Genomic DNA, 17,243 nt, shown 5'->3' with positions numbered 1-17,243 from the left:
CGTGTATGGCCAATGTGGAGAACTTCATTCTTCAAAACGCTGTAAAGAGGCACCGGCCCAAAAGGTCGTCTTTTTCAAATAAATGTAACATGGATCCACCTAAGGTCGTTTCTCGTGTTGCAAATTAATATCGGCATTTTCCGATCTGTTTTTATTATGCTGTTCAGTGACAGGTACGGGCCTCGATGTCCGCGTCTGCGTGTTTTTATATGGTACTGCTGTGCACGATCTTCCACGGGCTCAATTACTGCCGCGATCGCGTCGATTTTATATGTACTCTTATAACGGGTATCGCATGTAGCGAACAAATTTCTGCTCGCGATGCTAGTGTTTTGTAACGAGGTTCGACTAAAGCGGTATCCGACATTAATATTTTTTTCAGTGTCCTTTTGGTTTTGATTATTTGACATCTTAGAAAAGAACTACCCTACATATACGCTTAAACGGCGCAGAATTTTGAAGTAGCTCATAGATGCGTAGACTGTACTTAGGCCTTTAAAAAATGTAATGAGAAAAAATGACAAAAACAATATTATTGAAGCAATGAATAATAATAAAACATATGTTTAAATTTAATATAACAAGAATTAACAAGGCAATCTCGCAACGTACACCCGTTGAATCATCAAAAATGTATTCCTGTGTGACTTCATTAAACGAGGAGTTTGTATTCATAACCTTTCTATATAATTCCGCACAATTGTTTTAAGTAACCGTTGTATTGTATATGTATTTGGGTATTTTATGAATTGTTGATTTATTTTTTGGTTTTCTTTAATTTCTCGTTGGCACCTTTTTATCTCTCTGAGGCTCTTTTGTTGTTCTTGTTAGTTGAGCAATGTCATGCTACCCTGGACCTGTACTATTTGAGCGTGTTGGTGCGTTTTAAACATTAAAAAGTGGAGACACATATGGGACGATACAGACAGGGCAAACTTTGTCCTGTCTGTATCGTCCCTTATGTGTCTCCGCTTTCTAAATGTTTAATACCCTGGGCCCTGTGTTTGTTTCTAACTGAAAACAACAAATATTTAGTTTTGTTTTCAACGAATTTTAATCCAGGAAAAACGTGGCGTATCTTCGCAAATGCCAAATTTTAAAACCGAAAAAAAAGTGCGCGAAAAAATATTTTGTTTTTGCTTTATGAGTGTTATTGAATTTTTTTTTTTTTTTTAGAGTACGTTATTGACGAGTTTTATTGAAATATGTTTATTTCTTTAGAGTGCGTTATTGTTGCGCATCGCACACAAAAGAAAATTAAAATTGTTGCGCGCTTAAGCTTTTGCGTTCAAGGCAGCTCTTCGAGGCAAAAATGAACGGAAAAACAAAAGTTGATTTGGGCTGGGCGGAATTCGGTGAGGCAAGGAACCGATATCTCAATGTAATATCGCCGTATGCGCGGTTTCTTCAGGAAACCGCGGAGGAAACCTCATTCTCCAAAAGAGAATGAGATTTTTCTATGTATATGTTTATATAAATACTCTTTTAATTTTATTTCAAGTGATTCTAGTGCCAGAAACGCTATTATCAGAGATTTGCCCGCTTGCCTTTTTTCCGCGTTTTCATTTCAGTAAAATTTGCAGCTCGGCATTCTTTGCCTTCGATCATCCCCGTCTAGGATTTTCACGTTATAAAATATACATCTGAAGGGAGAAAGTTTCCATTCTTAGATCGGAAAGGCGATACAAACCTCTCAAGATATAATTCACGAGGGCAACGGGAAAAAGTGAAACGGGTGAAACTTTGTTCTTGCATAGCGTAATAGTCAACGTCTTGAAATCGCAATATGTTTAGGTTTTTTTTTTTTTTTTAAGTGAGAGAAAAATGAATTATATTCGACATTATCTATTATCCCAGATGTGATGAATGCTGCTATGCCTTTATTCCATAAAAAAATCTTTTCTTATTACAACAAATTTTGTTATCGTTAGCCTTGAGAGCTAATCGATTGGGCGATACATTTCGATTACCAGAAAACTGCGCGGAGTGGGTGCATGATCATTTTTATTTCTTCTTTGGTATATCTTACTTTATTCACGCGAAGAGCATTTTCGACTTGTTATACTTGTGGTCGAGAACTGACAAGACTGCTAAGGTGAAATTGCTTTTCCCCGTGGAAAGTACAGTTTGGATGGAATCGATAAAGTGCGATTCCCTTATGTTCGTGTAAAGGATCGCGTGTGTTTATTCCCGGAAATGCTTGCGTTGAAGTAGTGGTCGTAAAAGCAGCTTAAACGTGTATGATTTTATTTATTTTAGTATTTGCATACTTTTTTTTTCGGGTCACGGAAGTGTTCAAAAAATGACAAATTTGAAAACGGCTTCCACCGTACTACCCGAAAATTGTTCTTCCGTGACCACAACGATTTGTTCTCTCCGGTAGTTCACTTCCTTGGTTGACTGGTCATGGCCGCTAGCAGAATTACTTTGAGCGATGATTGGAAGTCACGTTGGACGCCAGCATCTGTCGACGGACTTCAATGAAGTGGTGAAAAAAAAAAAAAAAAACATTTTGGACCCGGCTTTTTCGGGTGCATTCAGCGATATTGTTTCGCGAATAATTGTGATGCATGATAATACGGTACGTAATTCAATAGCCTTTGGTCCTTTAATGAGGATACTAGAACATTTAAATCTAAATCAGGTAATTGTAATTTTTTTTAAATATAGGGGTAACTCGGTTTAGCAACATGATATCAACCTTTTTTTTACATTTTCTGCGCGATGCCTAGCTTTCGCCGACGCAATTTGGCCCACGTTCCGTGTAAAACACCATGTATATTTACCACCCAACGTTTTACGCTCTCCTTTGCTTGTATCAGGGTGTGTGCCAGAATCCCAAGATGTTCCTGCGGTTCTCGCAGGCGAGCCCGGACACCCAGGTAAACCTGGGCTGGACGGCAGAGATGGCCTTCCAGGGGAGCCCGGCCTGGACGGTGTGCCGGGAAGAGACGGCGTGGACGGGGTTCCGGGCCGCGACGGATACCACGGCACGCCCGGCACCCCGGGAAGGCCGGGCACCAACGGCACCGACGGTGAGCAGAGAACAACAGGCGCACCATTTTTACCGAGAAAGAAAATCTCGTCGTTTGCTCAAAAGGGAACAACACGCAAAGATGTTCGAGAGGAGAACCTACTTATATACCAAGGGTGGCCAGGTGGACATTTGCACAGAGCCAATAAATAGAAGTCATGGCAGGATTTTTTATTTAATTTTGGATGATGTACAAGAATTGTACCCATAAAACGATTGCTCAGTATGTTTACTTATTGTGCGTCCCTATTCGTGGAACAAACACTTTGTAGTTTGGCTCAGACGATGTCACAGTGGTCCCGAGCAGCTCAGCTAGGTGTTTGATCATGAGGGTTGGAACTTCACCGCCTTTATTGCCTCACACCAGTACGTGTACCTGTGTTGGCACGGCTGCCAAGAAGTCAGCTGTTTTTTGTATTCTGTGACATTTACTTGTGATCTTTCACGGAGGGCGGAAAGGGTGGGGATACGCATACCAGAGGGCTGCGAGCGGCAGTTTGGCTACCCCTGATATAGACCCTTTCCACATAACCTCATACCAGCGCACAACTGACATACCCTCAACCCGGTGCATTTTCGATTGCCTGCTCAAACAAGGTAGGCAACCGCCAAGGGCATTGGTGAAAAGGCCTAGAAACGTACGTCGTGCATGATTTAGTTCCGAATACTTGTTTTTAACGTTTTACGATTTCCGAAAAATGAGGGTTGACTAGCTATCAATCCGTCGTCGGCGGGTGCATAAATAATTTTAAAAAGCACGAGACAACTCGCGGAATGTGTTCGATGAGCACAAGAAGCTGCATTGTGAGCGAGGCTCCGATGTTATTGAACTTCACATGTTCCTCAAGTATCCTTATTTAAGAGGTCAGTCTATTGCGAGGGTGAATCTCGAGGGCTTTGCATCAGACTCAACGTCACGTTTATGCTCACGTCTCCTTTGTCTACGGCGTGAAGACCGATTGCACCTCGCTGTAGGTACTCCGATTAGGTTATCGCTACAAGGAACGTTATTGCTCCGTGGCATGTGAAGAGCAAGAAATCGTCTACCGACACCCTACCAGCATAGACTGCATTAATCTGCTCATATATACCTTCAGCGTGGGAGCTAAATAAAAACACTTCACCGCCTTCGTCCTCGTTCTTTCTAGGAGGATCAAGAGGCCAAGTTCCAGCCAAGTTATCGTAGCCCACCATAGCCAATAATTCTAGCCAATTTGCCCCTGTACCCACACCTTTGCCCACACAGATACATATATAGCTGTGCTGCCAGAAGCAGCCGGTATTTCAAGTTTTTGGCCACTAGACGGCGTCATCGGCACCACAATTCTAAAGACGGCGGCGCCCTTAGAAAAAAGAAAAAGCTCAATAGACCATACGCGTGCCTGTGACGTCACACCGCTGCAGGCGGCGCAGCTGTAAGCCCGGCGCAGGCGCCTCTCCTCGCGCGAATTTAATTTCTGCGCACGGGCAGTGCTCACCACTGGGTGGAGCATAAAATGAGCTTGCCATGTAACCAGCGCGTTACTGCGTGTATGCTCCGAATATTTTGTATTAAAATTTGCATTTCTCGACGATTACGGTAAACAGTCGCGTTTATCAGTGCTTCATGGATGGTGAACTCCACGGTAATCGTTCGTGCATATTTTTTGGTGAAAAGCGAACTTCACAATTTCTTTCCCCAGTAACCGCTAGAGTGAAGTTGGTTGAGAGTTATCAGTCACATTACGCATATTTATTTTGGATTGTGATTATCGAAAGGTAAAATTGCTACAATCTTTGCACCCAGAGGGATTTCACACTCCGTCACCGTTCTACAGGGTGATTCAAGGAGACACCAGGCTCTTTAAATCGACCGCAAAATTCGGTTTCTTAACCTCTTGAGCTGCGACTTCGTGCAACGTTGCCCACAGATGGAATTTTTTTTTTTTTGTAAAATTTGCAAAGAGCAACTTACCTGAGGAAAAAGTAAAGAAAGAAAAAGGCTTAGCTCCTATGGAAACGCAGCGACGCCACCGGTCTTCAAACAACACGGCGCCGTTTCGCACGGGAGACAAGAGATGACGCAACGAACGCCGCCGACGAACTAGCATACGGCACTGAGAGCCGGCGTTTTTAGCAGACGATCTTTTCGACTCAAAAGCGGCGCGCGTTAGGCAGGCGGCGACAGTCGCAGAGACAAAAACAGCCGCGGTATCAACAAGGAACTGCAGTTCCTTACCTTGCTAAAGACGTCGGCTCTCGGCGTCGTATACTCGTTCGTTGGCGGCAGTTGGTGTCGCGACCACTTGCGCCGTCTCTTGTCTCCCGTGCGAAACGGCGCCGTGTTGTTTGAAGACCGGTGGCTTCGCTGCGTTTCCATAGGAGCTAAGCCTTTTTCTTACTTTACTTTTTCCTCAGGTAAACTTGCTCTTTGCTAATTTTACAAAAAAAAAAAAAAAAGCACCATTTGTGGTCAACGCTGCACAAAGTCGTAGCGCGATAGGTTAAGAAACCAAATTTTGCGGTCGATTTAATGAGCCTGGCGTCTCCTTGAATCACCCTGTAGTGTCTCGAAAAATGTCCAAGTTGTATCTTCTTTGCCCCGATTTCAATGCGCCTTTGCTGTTTTCGGCGATGTTCTGCACTCCGCTAGCTTGGTACACCGTCGCATAATCATCATATAACTCCAGGCCTTTCTTTCATTTTAGAGATATCAGTGGCCGATGAACATCTGACAGATTTTAAATGGATGCTAGCTTTTTGTGTATGACAGGAAAATGTTTGTAGTGAGTTCAACAAAAAAAAATTCTAGATCTCATTGCACCATAGCATGTATAAACGTTAAAAGTTACGGCGCCAACGATTTAACCGCCAAGTAGAGGCGAGGGACGTGGCATAATATTAGCGCAGTGCACTCTTCATGTGGTCCGCAGCTGTATAGGTCTTCGCTTCGTCTGTTTTATTGGCTGAAGGAGGCCGTACCGGTCGCTATTTCTAATGTTATGTGGAGATAAATCATATAGCGTTGCGTATTGCAACCCTTAAAATTCGCGGACTCATTTATTCAAATATATGGCATTTTATTCAAAATACTAGAGACGCAATTGTAAAAAGCAAACAAAAAAACTCGAATTTGTTTTAGTCATCATCACCTAAGCAGGAGGAACATGAACATAGCGTTGGAGGCAGTCACCCAGTTTTGCAGTAAACGTTCCACTCTCACACCCACAGATAGCGACGTTTGGAATATTGAATGCGGTATAGCAACCTGGTCATTTGTGGACTAAAGGTGAATGTTAAAGGCGCGACGTCAATACCGCGGAAGGGGCTGATTCAGCGTGAGAGCTCACGCGACCGAAACAGCTTCCCAAGTTAGGATACTGAATCCCTACCCGGTCCAGCTTTCGACGGCATTCTGTGAGGGCTCTGTCTTAACTAAACATCTAAAGAATAAAATGCGGAGGACAAGCACAAGACAGTCACGTTTGTCTTGTACATGTCCTCTGTGTTTTATTCTTTCGACTTTAGGTATTCATGTTAAACTCGCTCGCTTTTATAAGAAGTCTGCCTTTACTTTCTGTGTGGGCGGAAAAGATAACCCACACGTCCCACAGAAACATATAAAATGAACAAAATAAGTTTCCTTGTCATTGAATCGAGCGCTTGATTACAATAGCGTGCTTACTTCCTTTCAGTTTAAAATAGCACTCAGGTGCTTTTTGTAGAAGCCTGTTTTTGATGTCATCTTGTTTGTTGGGCTTTAGTGACTAGAAGTGACCAGTTCTATGTGTCAAGACGTCCTAGCAAACTCACCGCCATAAAAATACGCGGGCGCTATTTTCTTTTGCGAAGGGCCGTCCTTGGATCCCGACAACCTCTATATATATGCTCGAGTTAAAATAGTGAATTGCGTGGAGATTTCAAGACAGGTATTATTATTGCTCTGCATGTGCGCGTACTGCATTGTATTTTCACAAAAGAAGTCAGATATTTTGGGCGCAGAAGACGTAATACACCAATTATTGTTTGAATACGCCGTCCGACGGCGCCTCCTGGTGTCCACTCCAAGGCGTAGAAAGCGGCACCTGTCACGGTCTTTAACACAATTTTTAATAGAGAAATCGGCCTTCCATGAGTGTAATTTCTGGTTTTCTTAGGGTGCTTAGAGCCCTCAGGTAGGGTTATCCCCTTAAATAGACGATCTCCAAATTCACTTCGGTGACTCTTTAAGTCCAGACGCACCCGACGCTACAAGCTCATGGAGCCATTGTCAACAGCGCATTAGCACGCTGTTCGTCATGTTTATGTGCATGTTATATCATTGCTGAACCATTCATAAATAAGAAACGCCTAGTGGTTTGCATTTTTGACGCTGTTTGGTTTGGCGTCAGGCCATCCGCTGCGTCTGGACTTAAGCTGAAGCGAACTATAGGTCGACTGTTGGTGGTGCAATGCAGGAGTAACGTCCGTTTCATTCTCCATACTCACTGAGAGCTGCAAACGCGCAGCCTGTGGAGAGTCCCGTAAGGCTTAGTATTGCTCCGCTACCAATGAGATAGCAACATCAGTTAACTGACAAGAACGACAAAAGAAAAATCATGAAGCAACAAGCGTGAACGTAGTTAGCCAAGTTTTCTTGTTTTGGGTCTTAAGGAGCCAGTAAGTATATAGAAATTGACATCTTAAGAAATGCGGAGCGTGGCAAGTTGAGACTCGCAAGCTTTATTATCGGGCCGCAATCGATAAAATAGAGGTATCAGCCGATAAGAACGCATAACTACAAATCAGGAAACAAGACGCGTGTGTGTCTTGCTTAGCAATTTGTAGGGCCTTGGGGGGGCGGAGGGGGGGGGGGGAAAGGGGAGGGGAGGGAGGGGGGGGAGGGGGGGGAGGATACACGATCTAAATGTATATACACACACCATCTAAAGTTTTCAGCATGAAAGACACCATGTTCTGCGGATAATGAAATAACAACAACGAATCGTTACAATGCTACAACAGAAACGATGCATTTAACATTCTTAGAATCAACAAGTTGCTCAACCAGTTTTCAATAACTGTAGAAGAAATAAAATTGATTCTATTGTGATATGTCATTTAGATAATCAGTTCACTGATGAGTAGCAAGAAAAAAACTAAGCATTTGTGAATGCTAGTTGTGGAAGAATAATTTGGGGCCTATTTTTAGTGGTCTACTTGAACGAAATGAGAAGATTAAAATAATCTTTCCCTTTTTATGCCCTACCACATAGTACTGTGGCTATATTACAATGCCTATAGACCGGTGTTCAAACTTTTAGCCCCCAGCGATAAAAATGAGAGGTAATAGTTCCAAACGCAGGATCTTGTGAAGAGAGGGGCCGCGCATAAAATAAGATTTTCGCTTTTTACAGCATTCTTGGCAACGGTGTTCTTCTCGGAGCTTCTTGACTATGCATTTCTGGCATTCTTGCACTGCAATATGGGTGAAGGTCTCTAAATGAAAAAGGAGTCTTGCAAAAGCAGCAGCCCCCCTACTGTGTCATGGCGTCAGCATAAACAAAAACGCCGCGGCGCCCATGGAATAGAGCAGACACTGGTCTATAAAGTAAAACAGATGTGCAATGAGTAAGGGTCAACCTTTACAAATGGTTGTGAGTTGGTTGAAAGGGAAATTATTCAGAAACTTGTTTATGAAATTACTTAGGCGAAGTTTCAAAGTTCGCTCCTTCGGCAGGCCATTTTGCTGATTCCTTCCATTGCAATTGTATATTTTCCTTCAGATGAAGAACAAAATTAAAAATACATTTTTTGAAAAATCACAATATTTTTTTAGTATAATGATTTTAATCAACTCCTTCCCTAAAAATTATCTCCAGCATATATCTTATTTACGGCATATTCCAAACAAATCGGAACGAGAAAGAAAGCAAATACTACTCTTACACTAACTTAAATATCAAGCTACTTCTGTGAGACGGCACGGCGGGATCTGTGTCTATAAAAAAAAAAAAAAAAAAGTTAGAGACTAGTTTAAATTTTTAGTATATATTTATTCCGCATTATTCTCAGTGATCGAACGGTCTGAGCAATCGGATCAATCAATTTACCGTGTTTAAAAAAGAAACATATCGCGATAATGATTTATTTGTTTTAGCTATACTTGTTTAAATAAAATTATTCTGATTGATATCAAATTAATCAGACTTAAAGCGGTCATGAAATAATTTTCACTCTTTTTTCTGTTTAGCTTTCCTCCTCAACTCATAAATCCCGCATTGTACCAAACAGTTGGAGAAGACACAATTGAGGGGGGAGTCCCCTTTTCCTCGGACTCGCGTTTGTGTACCCGCACCACAGCCATTCTCCTCCTAGAAGATTAGCCCGTCGCTCAAAATTCAGACAAAAGTTGCTTTCCCCACCCCGTTCACCCCGAAACTGACAGTGTCGTGGAAGCTATGTGCCCGTTGGGCCAGCCACACTTTTCCCACGTGATCACACTCCCTCGCGCATACCAACGCGCAGAGAATGAGGTCAGGTGATGAAACAAAGGCGGCTGATTAGTCGGGCAAGCGCGTAGCTTCCACCGCAATGCCAGCTTAGGGGTGAAGGTATTAAGTGAGATCCGGTGTCGTGTGACGTGGGGTTGGACCCGCAGTGACGCGCTTAAGGGACCGCGGATATATCACAGTGAAATGGCAGAGAGCTTAAGAAGGGAAGGTGGTACGAAATAGTCCGCTGTGTTTTCGGATTTTCGTACCGAAAGTCAGATTTTTTACTTTCTCCCTTTTTTCTTTTGGCCCACTGAATTCTATTAGTGTGCTATTAGTAGATTGAAGCTAGATTTGCTATTAGTACTAGTATTGAAGTGCTATTAGTAAAATCCCAATATAAATTGATTTAACCTAGCCGAAAATTCGTTTCATTGGCACTTTAAAAAAATTAACAAAATTTAAATCAAATCAATTTGATTAAAATCAAACAAATAAATTCATTTGATTAGAAATAATCCTGATACTTTCCCATCTTAATTTTATTGATCACGTTTCTTACGTTCAGCAACTTTACCGCCGAAATAACCGTTACGGAAAAGATCGGCCGTCTTGCCTTATGTTGGTAGGGAGCAGTTTAGCGCCTTCCACTTATTCGGAGGGGACTCCTTTGGTTTTACGCGTTTCTCGGGAAAAAAGGTACAGAATAAACCTTAAATGTCGTCAGCCATCGCGCGAGGAAGGGTGAGTTTCCCAGACCGCAATTTAACTTTATCAAATAACCGTTTCAAGGATCCCAGAAGAAGCAAAGCAGGCGATTTTTTCTTTCTTCATGCCACGAGGAAAAGAAGTGGCGCTCCCGGGTTCGCCTTTGTTGCGGCTGACTACTAGATAGCTTCTAATTTACCTCAAGCTAATCAAATTTGCAAAACTCTCTACGCGAACGTACGGGCGCTCGCGTACTCGGGAGACCTCCCCGTTCTCCCTGAGAAAACCCGTGGCTATATTTTTCGGAAGAATATCCGCGGATGTCGTTGGTTTACGAACTGGGCTCCGAAGTACCAAGCTCGTGTTTTATCTCCTGATCCTCGTTTGGGGCCGAGACCCAAGGCGGCCGCTCGCACTCGGCGCTCTTCGATATAATCGAATTACTCGGTTCCTCGTGCATATGGATGTGAGGAACGCGTATCAATTTGCGTGCGCAATGGGGCTGCCCGTCTCCGTGTAAGCTCCGACGGGCACTTTGAACAGCCGAAGGCTTTGTGAAAACGTCGTCCCTTGTTTCCTCCGGTTTGGCCGCTTCTCGACAGTTTAATGTGTGTTAAGCGAACACAAGTTCCTTAGGTTGTTTGGATAATTGGAGTTACAAGCTTTAATCGAGGGAAACCGGCGCTAATTAAGTATGAGTACATCGTGTGGTTTTATCCTTATGCTGCCTTGTCGTTTTGGCGAGATGAAAGGGCTTTATTTTGTTTCCCTAAATCTTCTTTTTTAAGTCTGACTAAAGATTTCTCGATGGTACCTTGGAATGCTTCAGGGTTGGGTAGTTTGTTATCTTATACTTTTGGAATTTGTACAGTTACGCCTAGTTGCGCGGCCACAACGAATGCTCTAGAGTTCTAAAGTTGACTTTTTAACGGCATTACGTAGAAATAATAGTTGGTTTTGTGTCCAATCGATCGAATTTGAAGTGCGGCTCCTTCTATCAACGATCTCTAATCTCGGCTGACGGGAACAGACAAATGTCACGTGTAAGCATGCAGATCGGAGGTGAACGCAAACTATTTCGAATTCCCCTGAGATACATTTGTTTCGCCGGCACCAAAATGAATTTCTTTATTGGATTTCAGCATTTACTCACTTCCCTAATATTATGGCTAAAGCTCTGTTGTTCAAAATACTTGGATAGCACACTCGCGTTGGCCGAGTTTCCTGCGACTTAAACCCCAGTGACGGCGGGCAGCCCAGGTAGCTTCTTCACTTCCTAATGAAGATGAAAATCCACGTGTAAATTGTACCACCTTATGTATGCAGATATATCGACCAATAAATACGTGAATACGTCCTCTGGGCAAGAGGCAACTTACGACACTACACTCACTGACAGCGCGGAGGAACTCCGATTCTTGTGTTCACGTTTCTTGCTTTGTGATTGGCGCTTTGCGTTCTTATCAACCAATGCCGCAGTCTGATTGTTTGCGGGTGCTAGTGAGATGCACAGGCTGTCAATGACTTAGTGAATATTTTCGTTTTCATGTTTTGTTCTTCGTATTTTAGCGACATGCCATTAAGGGGGGAGGCTGGTCTTTAAAGGGTAAAAAGCTGGAGAAAATTCACTTTTGAGAAAATGGCTTTTCTGAAATTTAGACCTACCCACCCAGCTCTGTGCAAAATATTATTGCTCTATCTAATTTTTAAGTATGAAAGAAAAATATAAAGTCTTAATTTTCTATGAACATTCAGTAGGAATACACATATACTTCAAGGGCTTTTTTCTCTCTTCACACTTTTTTCACAAGTACCGATGCCTTACAGGCGTTTTCTGAAGTTTGTCTTGGACAATATTAACACGTTTGGTGCCATTTTAATCGCGAAGAAAGGAGCTGTGCGGTGATGCTATTTTTATAGTCTTCCAGCTAAAGAGTTCTATCCAATTAATTACTTTCTTAAATAATGAGAAAGCATCTCTTTTACACTATAATTGCAATCATTTTTTAGTGACATAACCCTCTCAGTTAAGATCTAAAATAGCATCACCACACAAATTACACCTTTGTGAATACAGTTGCATTAAAAATTTTGATAATTTACGAATACTTTTTCTTTAACGACCCGTAACAAATGACCTGATCAAATTAGGCCAATCTCCCGTAACTCTGGTTCTATTAAAGATATTCAATATCTGATTGCATATTTAGAATAGGTGTGAGATGTGTTATACCAGTGTATAATATGATAAGTATTCCTTTGTAAACAAAAAAAAAATTACTCTCAAGCCCCACATCACCCCTTAAAGGGGCACTCAAGTGGATTCTGAGATCGTCTATTTATTGTCATAACTCAATCTGCGGGCTCTAAGCATCCTAGAAATCCCAAAATTACATTCAAGGGCGGCCGATTTCCCTATTAAAAATCCAATCAAAGATCGCTGTTCTGCGCCTAGGCGCACGCCGTCAGGGGCGCTGTCGGACGGGAAGGCAGCAGGGAAGGGCGTGCGCCATCCAATCACGAGTGACGGCTTCCCGGCGGATTGATACTTCGAACCGGCGGAGTGATCTTCCGAATGTGCGCGTATTTGATGGATTCTCGTTGGGACTCATTTTGTTTACTTCAAGTCTTGCGTCGTGCGGAGATGGACCTGCCAAATCTAACACCGTTGGAGGTGGAAATTCTTCGGCGGACGGCAGATATCAGCTCAATCTCCTACGACGCCACTCCTACGCGCGACGCCGATGCCTCGAACGCGACGGACTCGGACGACAGTTCGCGATGCTCAATGTCGACACCGGAGGAAGACGACGAAACCGACGACGCAACCCAGCGGCTTGGGAACACCAAGTGGTAGGTGATGAGCTGTTTATTATACCTCTCATATGTATAGCTGATACTGGTTTTCTGTTTTAAGGTGCCAATGCAGTTGCTGCGTGCCGATGGAAACCGTCGCAGAGTGTGTCTGCTGCCGTGACTACCCGGCCGCCGTTCGCAAGCAGCAGGGCCGGCAGAGCTGCGTGACAAGCCACCCGGATTTCGAGGGGCTGTGCCTCGATCCGGGTGTGCTACAGCTGGCCTTGTTGAACATGCGCCACTATGGTGAAAGAAACATGGGGGCAACCTCGAACGAGTGAGTACAACTTCGTGTTACCGGTCGCGAAACTTGCTGTTCTGCCTCGGCCCCCGTTTTTCTTGCGTACGCATTGAAGCGGCGTGATAGCTTTGAATAGAAATCATCATTAGCGTTCAACTGCTTTTGAATGTTTTTCGCTTTGCGTGTCTGCTTTTTTCTTGTTTGCCGTGCGTTTTTGGTTCCATGCCCATGCCTCCCAAGCCGCGGGCCAAGGATAAGGACGGGTAGCTTTATGACAGCGTCTATTCTCCCGGCAGCTGGGAGAATAAATTTTCGAAATTCTACCGACGATCGCCTCCCATTGGTTGTCTGAAATCATACAACTGCCGGTAGAATGCTGATTTTCTTGTTCTTCCAACATCTCATGGAAACACGTTTCATGGACAACTTTTCCTGGACACGTATTGTCGACGCTGACGTTTCATCGACACTCGTTACGCGAATTGCACGCTGTAGGGACACTTCATCGCGCGTGTATCCCTCGGGCCAGTGTTAAACCCCCCCTCTTCGCCTCCGCCTTCCCTTGGCGACAGTCAATGGTCCAATGGGAGTCAACTGCCGGTTGAATTTCGGGGAAATTATTCTTCTGGCTGCCGGGAGAATAGATGTTACGTGGCTTTATAGACTGACATGGAGTCAGCGTTGGACTACTGTCTCTCGTCGGTTCTTGAGGCTGCTCAAGTAGTCAGACATTGCAAGGAAAACGTAGTCAACTATTCAAACGCAAAAAAATACAAGGGGAGTCACACAGACGCCGGCAACATCGCATTTCAATGGTTTGTTTATGGGCAAAGGCGAGCTTCTTTCCCACACTCCATTGCGCATGCGCGGCGCCGGTGGCGTCTGCTAGGGGCGCTCCAGTTTGTTTATAAACATGAGTTGGTGTATAGTTAGTTGTGCCGATCATTTGTTTGTTTGCAAATACATCACATGCACAGCGAAAGGAAACATAAAAGAGAACCATAATATATGATGGTTTTTCCGGGGAAACAATCACAAGAGAGGTGTAGATTTCAGAGTAGCGAATATTGCTTATTACATCTGATTAGTCTGGTCATTGCCTCAGGTGTATGGCTGGTGGGTGTTCCTTACATTCAATAAATGTGGACATCGTTTCAGGCGCTTCCGGTTCGCTGCCTATAGGCAGTGTGTGCTTTGGCTGTGGCGGAGACTTGGACAGAAGAACAGGCGACCACTGCCCTCCTGCATGGTCAAGGCAATTAGAGGTCACTTTGCCAGCGACACCTACTCCGGGTTTCGGTACCCCTCCCTTTAAAAAAATAAAAGCGCTAAACAATGCATTGCCCAGCAGTCGTTCTTCGCCCAAATGTAATGTTAGGCGTTAGAACCAGATGCAACTTATTTTTGTCCAGTTCAATGTCATTATCGATTTTCATGTTTCAGCGAGAACATTAAGAGTTTTCATTGGCTGCCATCTTCTTGGCGCCTTTAAGCACTTACTGCTATACTCCGTGTCACCTAACAACCGACTGCTGTGGATGCTACGAGCCGATCGATTCGGTGAACCTTGCTTTGAGAACGGGAAGTGGGAGCCTCGGGAAGAAGATCCTCTTCCTTATCGTTCTCGCGGCGAGATAAGCTGCGAGCCACGCGCTTTCCACGACGGAGCCGCGTCGCCGCGTGGGCACATCACTCCCGCGTAACAAGGCGAGGAGAAAACGTAGTTCGCTCTTTTTCGAACAATAATAGCTGTATTACGTCACCTACAGCCAAAGATTTGACGTTGTTGTCAAAATATAATGTGCATGTGCCTAAAAAGAGCAATAATAATAACTTTAGCAATCTTTTCGCAGTTCGCTATTTCTATTGGTCGAATTCTATGGAGGTGGTGGAGACACGGGATGGACCCCGCAAGAGGATATAGTGCCTGTGTATTTTTATTGCTGTGAGTTTACTAGGGCGCCTTGCCATTTAGAATTGGTCATTTTTATTGACTGAACCCCAACAAACAATATGCTTCCAAAAACAAGCTTCTCCAAAAAGCACTTGAGTGCCCCTTTAAGATTGTTTGATAGACTAAGCTACATGCTGCTAAAAACTTCGCGTAAAGGCTTTTTTTTTTTTTTTGCAGATATTGGTGTTAGGGTTTATCATTATATCTTATTTGCCTTCACATGTCTAAACAGCAGAGCTTCAAGAGCAGTTGATGGTTTTGTTTGTTAAATAGAAACATATACAAAAACAAAAACAATTTTTTTTTATCATGGCATGAATGGTTTGATGAATGTTCTCTACACGTTCGCATGATAATCAGCACGCATGTATTGTTGTTTATTTGTTAGCACTCAAAGATAGTAATAATTCTCAATTGAACGCTGTGCGCGAGGCGCAGGAAAGCCCCCAGTATGTCGTCGTTCGCAGTCTGTTGTTTCCAGCTAGCAGTGATTAGGTGTCCGAAGTTTCTTCGAGGATCTAGACGCATGGAGATTTTGGGACTGTTTTTTGCCTCTGTGATGCACGTTGCATGCCACCTATGCACTGTTCCTCTTCTCTTTCCGTTCTCTTTACCCTTGAAACATCTCACTTTGCGCATTTACATTGGACAGCGTGCCCGCAGCACCAAGTCCTACCCTAGCTGTGTGGGCTTCCCGCGTCCGAGAACGCACACGCATTGCACAGTCCGCGCCCTCTCGACGCGGTCGCGACTCCCGACCCAACAAAACGCTCCGTTTTGGTGAGTCGGGAGTCGGGACCGCCAGTGCGCCAGTGGAACCCGCCGAATGTGATGCGCGGTGCTTCTCTCTGATATAGGCGAGCCATAATCCACATTGTTCTAACGCAGAATGTGTTATATGGCTGGCACCTAACCATATCCGGTTCGGTACCAGAAACGACAGAAGCCAACAGGCAGACTGTCGGCCGAACGCTGGGGCAGTGCTGGTCTCCATGCTGACTGGACACCAGTGCAACCAGGAACCCTTCCTTGAGTGACTCCATGTAACTCTCGGTGGGCAAAAACATCGAGTGTTAAGACAAGCCGCGGAACTCTGCTCCGTAAAACGAGCGCGCTCCGGGCTTACCCGGAAATTAAAAGCGCACGGAAAAGCGACAAAAAAAAAAAAAGGAAAAAACAAAACAAAAACAGAAGCCCGCCTTTACCTTGCTACAACGGTGTGAAATATTTTGAATGTTTGGTTCCCCTTTTCCACGAGCTGGCGCCAGGGCTCCGTTCGGGGCTGCCGCAACTGGCGCTTTTTAACGTTCCGAGAAAGTGAGGAAGAGGAGAAAACGAAAGCGCGTGGGGACGTCAGAGCGCCGAGCTCTGATTCGAATGATTAGTGGGTAGACCTAAAGCTAGCGGCCTTTGTCTCCGCTGCACTCGTCGAGCCCGTTAGGACTCGCCACGCCGGCGTCCGGCGTTTGCCTTTCGCATTAGAACGCGTTCGACGAGTGCAGTGAAGACAAATGCCGTTAGCTTTAGGTCTACCCACTAATCATTCGAATCAGAGCTCGGCGCTCTGACGTCCCCGCGCGCTTTCGTTTCCTCCTCTCCCTCACTTTCATGGCGCCTTGTTCTGTTTCCCGTACGCTGCGTCCACCGCGCCTCACACTCTAACACGCTCTGCGAGAGTCGCATTTACCCCAGATGGCACGTACAAGTAAGACGTCCATGCATTGTTCATGCGCTTACCGTGCACGACACAGGGCAGCTTCGCGCCATCCAGCCTCTAGATGCACACTTTATTCATACTAACACTTCATATTTTGTGATGCCACTGCCTTTGCCACACTACTACACTCTAAAAGAAATCTAGTCGTGAAAGAACTCTTAGGGTTTTTTCGCCTTGTCCCTACTTTCTCTCCTGAAAAGTTCTTTTAAGCACCCCCTAAAATGCTCCTTTGCGCAAAACCGTTCAAGAGTTATTTTAAGTACTTCTTTGATGTAACGGTT

The 17,243-nt window shown here is 44.3% G+C and overlaps 1 protein-coding gene across 2 annotated transcripts in view; it reads left to right on the top strand.

Moving 5' to 3' along the window:
- Positions 1 to 17,243, top strand: part of LOC120843915 — a 248,074-nt gene that overhangs the window by 161,659 nt on the left and 69,172 nt on the right. For both annotated transcript variants that reach the window (XM_040215388.3, XM_040502768.2), the window contains exon 4: positions 2,865 to 3,035. In XM_040215388.3, the coding sequence (XP_040071322.2) occupies positions 2,865 to 3,035 (171 nt within the window). The remainder of the gene's footprint in view (positions 1 to 2,864; positions 3,036 to 17,243) is intronic.

This window comes from Ixodes scapularis, unplaced genomic scaffold (assembly GCF_016920785.2).
Source record: "Ixodes scapularis isolate PalLabHiFi unplaced genomic scaffold, ASM1692078v2 PGA_scaffold1__304_contigs__length_218370807, whole genome shotgun sequence".
In the NCBI taxonomy this organism is placed as follows: Eukaryota; Metazoa; Arthropoda; class Arachnida; order Ixodida; family Ixodidae; genus Ixodes; species Ixodes scapularis.
Note: the sequence above shows the minus strand (reverse complement) of the source record. Positions and strands in the feature narration are given on the sequence as shown.